Genomic DNA, 10,911 nt, shown 5'->3' with positions numbered 1-10,911 from the left:
TTGCCAAGTAGCAGTAGCCATGAACAAGGAGAATGACGTAGAGAAGGATGGAAAGCCAATACCAGAATGTGCTATCAAGTTGGTCTCTGTTGTGAACAACTGGCTCTGGATCACAGAGGACATCGTGATTAGTCTTATGAAACGAGTATCAACACTGTCCAGGGCCAGTAAGGGGAATCGTTTGTTCATCAGCTCCAGCCCCCACTGATCAAGCTTGGGCCTGTAGAGATTAAATCCCCCACTTCTAAGTTGCAAATGTTGAGTGCTGAATGGTTACCCTCAAGGATCAGAGAAGCCCCACGGATCAGAAAGCAAGCAGTTCACGCTGCAAGCTCCAGGCAGGCACACGGACGAGCTACACCTGTGTGTAGCTAGTGACAGCCTGAATGGCAGTGGTCCCAGTAGCTGTGGCGAGAGTAAAAAACGAGGCCAAGAAGATCTGAGGCTGCTACATATGTGTGAATTAGTGGGAAGGAGGCTGAATTTGCAAAAGGCTTCCTAGTAGGGATGGGTGGAGAAAGCTTCCTAGAGGAAATGAGGGCTAAATTGAAACCTAAACCACCTAAAGGATGAGTAGAAGTCAGCAAGGGTTGATAAAGAGGAGACAGGCCATTTTCAGTGAGAAAGAAGCTTCCTCCATCTTCTCAGAGGTTGAGGTGGCTTCTGATGTTTTCCAACCACACCCTACTTCTTCTACAATAGCAGTGGTCATACAGAATTGCAATTGTCCGATCACTTATCTGCCCCACTAGACCAAAGACTCTGTTAGGGCAGGGATTATGACTGTCTTCGCCCATGGAGCACATATTAGAAACAAAAGTATAAACTTAATTGAATTGTCTTGTAGATTGTAAAGATTAAGTGAAGTAATGCATGCACAGTTCCTAACAACTAAAGTGCTCAGTAAATAGTAGCTTTTAAAAATCTCTATTATTATTCAAATCTTTATCATAGGGCACAGTTCTGGCATGTACACATTTGTATCGCAATAAACACCTGCTGAAAGAAAAGTTCAGGCCGGACATGATGAGGTCCTTAACTATGTCTGCCAGCAGCAACGCTTTCAACTGCTGTCGCTTTTACATTTTGTAACCTAAATGCTGTCCTCTGAAACTCCAACGTGCGTTGTGTTCTTATTTTTTTAGAGGAAGGAATAGCAAAAATAAAATAAAAATCCAAGAAAGTAATTGTAAGATGCCGCTGTAGAATGGGGGGAAAGGAGGGGTAATGGGAAACCATAGCGATGTTCTGATATGGGTAGGACTTGGGGTGTGTCTGTGTATTTTCAATTTCTTGTCCACTAGATGGTGGAACAGAGTCCCTATCCTGGCAACAGAGTTCTTCATAAAAGGGTACAGGTTCTCTCACAACGCCCACGCAGGGCTTTGCACGTGAAGGAAATCACCCAATAAGTTAATTTTTTTCAAGGCTTCCGCTTGTAAAGCAGAAAGCCGAAACGACACAGGAGGCAACTGTTAGGGAGAGGTGAGAAGGGATGAGAAATGCGGAAAGACAAGGAGCAGGGGAGCTAAACTACATTTCCCAGGAAGCCACGGGCGCACCTGCCACACCCACCACGCCTGTTTCGGCGCTCGCGACCCTGTCGTCCATCCACCACCCCAAGAAGCACAGAGAAGGGCACGGAGTCTCCACTGGTGCAGCAGCGGCGGCGGCTCCAACCCGCCAGATCGTCCTGCTGAGCCACGACCACTCCACCCTGCGCTTGTAGAGCCGAAGAGACACTCACCGCTGCCCCTCTGTTCCCGCGAGCCACGTGACCAGCTCGGGTCATGTGACTCCAGAGCCTGGCGGCTGACGTCAGTTACCCTGGCAACTGCTGGGCCCCCTCAGACCGTCTGGGAAAGCGGGGAATTCGGAAGCAAAGGTAGGTGAGGCGTGGATACTTGCTTTCCACTCGGTTCAGCAGGGCCCAGACTGTGCTCAGACCCGCTGCTCAGGGCTTTAGTTTCGGGTCACTCCCTTCCTCCACCCCGGCTCCGCTGCGGGCGCGTCTTTGTCTTCCCGCCGACTCCGGAGCCCGCGCTTTTTGGGGCCTGGGACCCTCTGAGTGGGACCCGCATTTGACCCACAATTTGGGGCCAAGACCTTAACCGCCCACACACTGAACTGAACAGAAATGAAAATGAGGGGGAGGAGATGTTACCGCGCAGGCTGAGGAAAGTATTGACCAGATCTCCACACCTCCCGCCTCCACAAAAGGAAGCTGAGGTCGGAGCTGCCTCATGGAGTTACGGTCCAGAAGCTGACGCAGATCCGAAGTTGGGTTCTTTAGGGAGACTGGGGAGAGTTGAGCATTGCAAGTCACCATTGCGTAGTTTTTGTTGACCTTCCCTCCGTCCAAGAGAAACATAATTTGTTCTAATTTGCTCCATTAACTTTGTTTTAGGTAGATTCTGAGTCTTAAGGTATTAATCCAGAAATTTGTATCTGGAAACGCCCCCATATCAGGAAACAGTCTATTTTTCAAAACTTTTTAATATGGATTGATAAATAACTAGTTGAATGATAAGATGGCACAAACTCTGTCGTGCGCTTTGCAAAAGGGAAACAGTCTTTTGGATTTGCTAGTTTTTACTTTTTAAAAGTTTCCTTGAGAAGCCCTAGTTTATTTAAGGGATGTTAAATAACACACACACACACACACACACACACACACACACGCTAATATGCATAGATTTAGGAAATATTCTCGAGGCCACTTTTTAACAACTGTATGTTAAGAATGAAAATGTAATTCTCAACTCTAAGTCAAACTGTGAAAGTTGCTTTTTCAAATCAGTTTTATTAATGAATTAAAAATCTCATGTCCAATTTACTGGTCAGTGATTGTGTGTATATGCTAAATCATAAGAGAAATGTCTGAAGTTCAAGGCTGACGGTTTTTATGATGTGATTTGGATTTCCTTAAAGGATGTTTATTATCTCTTGCCATTTAGTGTTTCCAGTGTTGTAAATACTTTGGAATGTTTACTTTGGGAAGGGAAAATTATTGATAATGGCCCACTATTCCAAAGAAGAGCTGGATGAAGAGTTTGAACAGTTCATGAAAGAGGTAAGTTTGTATTTTTAAAAGCTATATTGTAAATAGTCCTACAAGAAACTCATTCTTCTAGGATGCAATCAGCCTATCATCAAGCTCTGTCACCTGTTTCCAAAATATATCTATCATCCCTCTAGTTCTCTCCCTTTTCACTGCAATTTACCTAATCCAGGACACCATCATCTCACTAGGCTACTGCAACAGTTCCCACGTACTGTCCAAGCGTTCCTTCACCACACGGCTGCCAGCGTGGTTTGTGACATAAATCAGACTCTGTTACTCCCAATGGAAAACACTATTGGCCTCCCATCACATACAGAGTAAAATCCAGACTCCTTTCTGTGGCTTACAAAACCCTGGATGATTTTGCTCATGCCCACCTCACTGACTATACACTGCTCTTCCCCCTTTTCCATTCATGCCTTTTTTCTCCTCCAGACACGCCAAGCTCATTTCACTAATTAGGAGCTTTTACTGTTCCCTCTGCCAATAATGCTGTCTATTCCTCTATCCTTCACCTGGATGGTGAAGATCTCTTTTTAAAATTACTACCTAAGAGAGGTTTTTTTCTGTTGATCCAGTAAAAAAGTAACTACCAAGTTCCTTCTTATACCGTGTACTTAATTTTCCATGTAGCTCATTCTCCATGTAGCTCTTAGAACCATTCATTATTTCACTTGTTTAGCTCTCTTTTCTGCCTCCCTTAAGAATGAATGGTCTTTGACATGACAGCTGTATTTTTTTTTATTTAAGTATAGTTCATGTACAATATTATATTAGTTCAAACAGTGATTCAATTTTTATAGATTATACTCCATTTAAAGTTATTATAAAATACTGGCTGTACTCCCTGTGCTGCATGATATATACTTGTAGCTTATTTATTTTATTCATAGTAGTTTGTGCATTTTAATCCCTACTCCTACCCCTATTTTGCCCCTCCTCCTTTCTCTCTTCCCACTGGTACCCACTAGTTTGTTGTCTATATCTGAGTCTGTTTTCTGCTTTGTTATATTCATTTGTTTTATTTTTTTAGATTCCACATATAAGTGATAACATACAGTATTTGTTCTTCTCTGACTTATTTCACTAAGCATAGTACCCTCCAGGTCCATCCATGCTGTTTCAAATGACAAAATTTCATTCTTTTTATGGTTAAGTAACATTCCATCATATATCTGTATACCACACCTTCTTTATCCATTCATCTGTTGATGAACACTTCCATATCTTTGATAGTGTAAATAATGCTGCTATGAACATTGGGATGCATTTATCTTTTCCAATTAGTGTTTTTGTGTTCTTAGGATATATACGCAGGAGTGGAATCACTGGATCATATAGTAGTTCTGTTTTTAGTTTTTTGAGGAACCTCCATACTGTTTCCATAGTGGCTGTACCAATTTACATTCCCACTAATGGTGTACAAGGGTTCCATTTTCTCTACATCCTCACCAGCATTTGCTATTTGTAGCCATTCTGACAGGTGTGAGGTGATACCTATTTGGGGTTTTGATTTGCATTTCCCTGATGATTAGCAATGTTGAGCATCTTTTCATGTGCCTGTTGGCCATGTGTATATCTTGTGCCCATTTTTTAATCAGGTTGGGTTTTTTTGTTTGTTTTTTGATATTAACCCCTTATTGGTCATATGATATGCAATTGTTTTCTCCCGTACTATAGGTTCTTTTCATTTTATCGATGGTTTCTTTTACTGTGCAAAAGCTTTTAAGTTTGATTAGGTCCCATATGTTTAGTTTTGCTTTTGTTTCCTTTGCCTTAGGAGACAGATCCAAAAAAATATTGCTACAATTTATGTCAGAGTGTTCTGCCTATGTTTTCTTCTAGGAGTTTTATGGTTTCAGGTTTTTTTTTTTTTTTTTTTTTGCGGTACGCAGGCCTCTCACTGTTGTGGCCTCTCCCATTGCGGAGCGCAGGCTCAGTGGCCATGACTCACGAGCCCAGCCACTCTGCGGCACGTGGGATCTTCCCAGACCGGGGCACGAACCCGTGTCCCCTGCATCAGCAGGTGGACTCTCAACCACTGCGCCACCAGGGAAGCCCAGGTTCAGGTTTTATACTTAGGTCTTTACTCCATTTTGAGTTTATTTTTGTATTGATATATGGTGTGCGAAAATGTTCTAATTTCATTCTTTTACATGTAGCTATCCAGTTTTCCCAGCACCACTTACTTCAATAAGAGACTGTCTTTTTTCCAATGTAAATTCTTGCCTTCTTTGTTGTAGATTAATTGACCATAAGTGCACGGGTTTATTTCTGGGCTCTCTATTCTGTTCTGTTGATGGATGTGTTCGTTTTTGTGTTGTGATTACTGGAGCTTCCTAGTATAGTCTGAAGTGAGGGAGCTGAAGTCAGGGAGCTTAATACCTTTAGCTTTGTTCTTTTTTCTCAACACTGCTTTGGCTTTTCAGGGTCTTTAGTTGTTCCGTATAAATTTTAGGATTATTTGTTCTAGTTCTGTGAAAAATGTCGTACATGTTTTGACAGGTGTTGCATTAAATCCGTAGCTTGCTTTGGGTAGCATGGACATTTTAACAATATCAATGCTTCCAATCCATGAACACGAGCTATCTTGCCATTTCATTGTATCACCCTCAGTTTCCTTCATCAATGTTTTATAGTTTTCAGACTGAGTTTTTCACCTCCTTGATTAAGTTTATTCCTATGTATTTTATTCTTTTGGATGTGATTTTAAAAAGGATGGTTTTCTTACTCTTTCTGATAGTTCATTATTAGTGTATAGAAAAGCAACAAATTTCTGTATATTAATCTTGTATCCTACAAAGCTGCTGAATCCATTTATTAATTCTGAGAGTTTTTTGGTGAAGACTTTAGGGTTTTCTATATGTAGTATCATGCCATCTGCAAATACTGACAGCTTTACATCTTCCCTTTCAATTTGGAAGCCTTTTATTTCTTTTCATGTCTGATTGCTCTGACTAGGACTTCCAATACTTTATTAAATAGAAGTGGTGAGAGTGGGCATCCTTATTTTGTTCCTGATTTTAGAGGGAGCGCTTTCAGTTTTTCACCAATGAATATGATGTTAGCCGTGGGTTTGTCATAAATGACCTTTTTTACGTTACGATATGAGTTTAGATACCAACTTTGATGAGAGTTTTTGTCATGAATGGATATTGAATTTTGTCAGATGCTTTCTCTGTTTATTGAGATGATCATGTGACTTGTTAATGTGGTGTATCACATTGATTGACTTGCAAATATTGAACCATCTTTGCATCCCTAGAGTAAGTCCTACTTGATCATGGTGTATGATTCTTTTTATATATTGTTGAATTAAGTTTGTTGAGGATTTCTGCATCTATATTCATCAGAGATATCAGCCTGCAGTTTTCTTTTTTTGTAGTGTCTTTGTCTGTTTCTAATATCAGGGTAATGTGACCTTGTAGAATGAATTTGGGAGTGTCCCCTCTTCTGTTTTTTGGAATAGGTTGAGAAGGATATTAGCTTTTTATATGTTTGGTGGAATTCTCCTGTGAAGCTATCCTGGACTTTGGTTTGCTGGAAGTTTCTGATTACTAATTCAATTATACTACTAGTGATTGGTCTGTTCACATTGTCTGTGTCTTCCTGATTCAGTTTTGGAAGATTGTATGTTTTTAGAAATTAATCCATTTCTTAGGTTGTCCAATTTGTTGACATGTAACTGTTTGTAGTATTGTCTTATGATTTTATTATCTGTGATATTGGTTGTTAGTTCTCCTCTTTCTTTTTTATTTGTTTGTTTGGGTCCTCTTTTTTCTTGATGAACCCCTGGCTAAAGGCTTATCAATTTTCTTAATTTTGCGGGGGACTGCCCTGCCTGGTGGAGCAGTGGATAAGACTCCACACTCCCAATGTGGAGGGCTCGGGTTTGATCCCTGTTCAGGGAACTAGATACCACATGCATGCTGCAACTAGGGATTCACATGCCATAACTAGGGAGCCTGCATGCCGTGACTAAGGAGCCTGTGAGCCACAACTAAGGAGCCCATGAGCTGCACCTAAGGAGCTGGCAAGCTGAAACTAAGGAGCCCTGGAGCCACAGCTGAGGAGCCCGCGTGCTTCAACTAAGGAGCCTGTGACTACAACTGGGGAGCCTGCCTGCTACAACTAAGATGCCATGCAACCAAAAAAAAAAAAAAAAAATTCTTTATTATTTCAAAAAACCAGCTCTTGGTTTCATTGATTTTTAAATTTTATTTTATTTTATTTTTTTGGTCTCTATTTATTTCCTCTCTGGTATTTATTATTTCCTTTCTTCTGCTGACTTTGAACTTTGTTCTTCTTTTTCTAATTCCTTTGGATGGTAGGTTATGTTGTTTGTTTGAGATTTTTCTTGTTTCTTAAAGTAGGCCTGTATCACTGTAAACATTCCTCTTAGAACTGCTTTTGCTACATCCCATAATTTCAGAAAGTCGTGTTTTTATTTTCATTTGTCTTAAGGTATTTTCTGATTTCCTCTTTGATTTCTTCATTGACCCATTGTGTTTTTAGTAGCATGTCATTTAGTCTCCACATGTTTGTGTTTTTCCCATTTTTCTTCCTATAATTGATATCTAGTTTATACCATGGTGATTGGAAAAAATGCTTGATATAATTTCTGTCCTCTTAAATTCGTTGAGACTTTTTTGTGGCCTAGAATGTGGTCTGCCCTAGAGAATGTTCTATGTTCACTTGAAAGTAATGTGTATTCTGCTGGTTTTGGATGGAATATCCTGTAGATATCTATTAGTCCATCTGGTCTAATTTGTCATTTAAGGCCAGTGTTACCTTACTGATTTTCTGTCTGGATGATCTGTCCATCTGTCCAATTGGGTATTAACATTCCCTACTACTTTTGTATTATTGCCAGTTTCTCCATTTATAGCTGTTAACATTTGCTTTATATATTTAGATGCTCCTATATTAGTTGCATATATTTTAATGAATGTTATATCCTCTTTTGTATTGATCCCTGTATCATTATACAATGCCCTACTTGCCTTTTGTTATAGACTTTGTTTTAAAGTCTGTTTCGTCTGATATGAGTATTGCTACCCCAGCTGTCTTGTTTCCATTTGCATGAAATAACTTCTTCTAGCCCCTCGCTTTCAGTCTGTGTGTGTCTTTATCTCTGAAGCGAGTCTCTTGTAAGCAGCATATAGATGGGTCTTGTTTTTTTGTCCAATCAGCCACCCTATGTCTTTTGAGTGGAGCATTTAGTCCATTCACATTTAAAGCAATTATTGATAGGTATGTTCGTACTGCCATTTTGTTACTCTTTTCTGGTTTTTGTACTTATTCTCTGTTCTTTTCTCCTTCTTTTTGTTTCTTCCCCTGTGATTTGATGATTTTCTTTAGTGGTATGCTTGTGCTCCTTTCTCTCCAGTTTTTGTGTGTCCATTATTGGGTTTGTATTTCTGGTTACCATGGGGTTCATATATGTTGATCTATGGTTATATCCACTTGTTTTAAACTTGTTTCATTTAAGTTCAAACACATTCTAAAAGTTCTACATTTTTTTCTCCCTTCCCCAACATTTTGTGTTTTTGTGTCATATTTTACATCTTCATGTTTATCCCTTACCTTTTTATTATAGTTATAGCTGATTATACAATTTTTGTCTTTGAATCTTTGTACTAGCTTATTTAAGTGGTTGATCCACAGCCTTTACTATATATTTGTCATTATTAGTGGGGTTTTTCTTTTCCTATACATGTCTACTTCTTGTTGTAGCATTTTCTTTTCCACTGAGAGAAGACCGTTTAACATTTCCTTTAGGGTCAATTTAGTATTGATGAACTCTTCTAGTCTTTGCTTGTTTGAGAAGTTTTTCATCTGTCCTTTAATTCCAAATTATAATTTTGGTGGTAGAGTATCCTAGGTTTTAGGTTTTTCCCTTTTGCACCTTAAATATATCATGCCGTTCCCTTCTGGCCTGCAAAGTTTCTGCAGAAAAATCAGCTGATAGCTTTTGGGGGGTGGGGTTCACTTGTATGCGACTCTTTGTTTTTCTCTTGCTGCCTTTAGAATAATCTCTTTAACTTTTAACATTTTAATAACACTTTAATCGTGATATGTCTTGGTGTGGGTCTATTTGGGTTCATTTTATTTGGGACTCTCTGTGCCTCCTGTACCTGGATATCTGATTACTTACTCAGGTTCAAGAAGTTTTCAGCCATAATTTCATCAAATAAATTTTCAACTCCTTTCTCTCTGAGTTCTCCATCTGGGACACCTATAATATGAATGTTGGTACACTTGATGGTATCTCAGAGTTCCCTTAAATTGTTTTCATTTTTTAAATTTGTTTTTTTTTCATGTCTGATTGGGTGATTTCCATTATTCTGTCTTCCAGATCACTTATGCATTCTTCTGTATCACCTAGTCTGCTGTTAATTCGTTCTAGTGTGTTTTTCATTACAGTTGTATTCTTCACTTCTGGCTGGTTCTTTTATATTTTCTAATTTCTTGTTAAAATTCTCACTGTGTTCATCTGTTCCTTTTTCAGCATTCTTATTAGTAATGCTTTGAACTTCTTATCTGGTAAATTATTTATCTCTGTTTCATTAGTTGTTTTTCTTGTTCTTTTGTTTGAAACAAGTTCTTCTGTCCTCTCATTTTGTTTAACTTTCTCTGTCTCTATGAAATTAAGTGAAACAGCTACCTATCCCCATCTTGAAGGGGTGCCCCTTTGTGGGAGTGTCCCTGTGCAGTCTGCACGTGCCTGGTGGCTTTGATGGGAGAGCTGGATCTGACGTAAGCAGGAGCTGTGTCTTTCTCCAGGGTGTGCTGGCAGCTATCACTTTGGTAAGAGGTGGGACTGGAGACGAAGGGGCTCAAGGCAGAGCCAGGTGTGAGCCAGGGCTTCTCCTCACTCAGTGGCCAACACCACCCTATGAGGGGTGGGAATGAGTCCCAAGGTGCTGGAGCAGAAGCCCTGAGGGTTGGGTGCCAGCTGGTTCTGTTCCCTATAAGCATGTACTCTTTCCTCTCCTAGCATTGTCACATTGTCATCTTTGCCCCAGAGAGGAGTAGTGCTGGAGCAGGAGGGGCTGGAGTAGGGGTTTGGCTTGGGCCAGGCCTTGTGCCAGGGTGGTCATAGGAAACCAGCCAGAGTCCCGTGCAGTTTCTTTCTGCTTCTTCCACCTTGTTTCGGGAGTAAGGAAATATGTGCACACTCTTCACGAGCAGCGTCTCGGTTTCTTACAGCCCCACTGTCGGTCCCACTGGTTTTATAACCAGCTATGGGGACTCCTCTTCCCAGTGGCAGGCCCCAGGGCTGTGGCCCCCAATATGTGGTTCTAGCCACCTACTCCCCAGAGTGCGTTTCCAAGCCTTTTAATCCCCTTCCTTTTCTGTGTCCCTTCCCTGGGGAACAGGTCCTGACCTGATCACTTTTCTTCCCTTCCTACGCGATTCCACATGTCTTTCTTACAGCTTGTTCTACTTAACGTAACAATTTCAAGGTTCATTTATGTTGTCATATCTATCAGTACCTCATTCCTTTTTTTAATAGCTGAATAATATTCCATCGTATGGATTTACCACATTTTGTTTACCTACTTATCAGCTGATGGACATTTGAGTTCTTTCCACTTTCTAGCAATTATGAATAGTGCCGCTATGACAATTGTATATAAGTTTTTGTGTGGTTGTATGTTTTCACTTGTGTGTATACCTAGGAGTGGGAATGCTGGGTCATATGGTAGCTCTATGTTTAACCTTTGGAGGAACTGTCAAACTGTTTCCTAAACGGCTGTGCCATTTTACTCTCACCAGAAGTGTATTAGTAATATTAGGGTTCCAGTTTCTCCATATCCTCACGAGCACTGTTGTTAACTGAG

At 40.3% G+C, this 10,911-nt stretch overlaps 1 protein-coding gene across 3 annotated transcripts in view; it reads left to right on the top strand.

Annotated features, from left to right (window-relative positions):
- The first annotated feature begins 1,710 nt into the window (after nucleotides 1-1,710).
- The window catches only part of CEP162 (centrosomal protein 162), a 91,626-nt gene continuing 82,425 nt past the window's right edge, over nucleotides 1,711-10,911 (top strand). For 2 of the 3 annotated variants that reach the window (XM_030859424.2, XM_030859423.2), the window contains exons 1-2: nucleotides 1,711-1,885; nucleotides 2,958-3,073. In XM_030859424.2, the coding sequence (XP_030715284.1) occupies nucleotides 3,017-3,073 (57 nt within the window). In that variant the 5' untranslated portion in view covers nucleotides 1,711-1,885; nucleotides 2,958-3,016. Of the gene's footprint in view, nucleotides 1,890-2,957; nucleotides 3,074-10,911 lie in introns of all 3 variants that reach the window. The other variant, XM_060283825.1, reaches the window with a different exon arrangement.

Source organism: Globicephala melas, chromosome 14 (assembly GCF_963455315.2).
Source record: "Globicephala melas chromosome 14, mGloMel1.2, whole genome shotgun sequence".
Classification (NCBI taxonomy): Eukaryota; Metazoa; Chordata; class Mammalia; order Artiodactyla; family Delphinidae; genus Globicephala; species Globicephala melas.
Note: the sequence above shows the minus strand (reverse complement) of the source record. Positions and strands in the feature narration are given on the sequence as shown.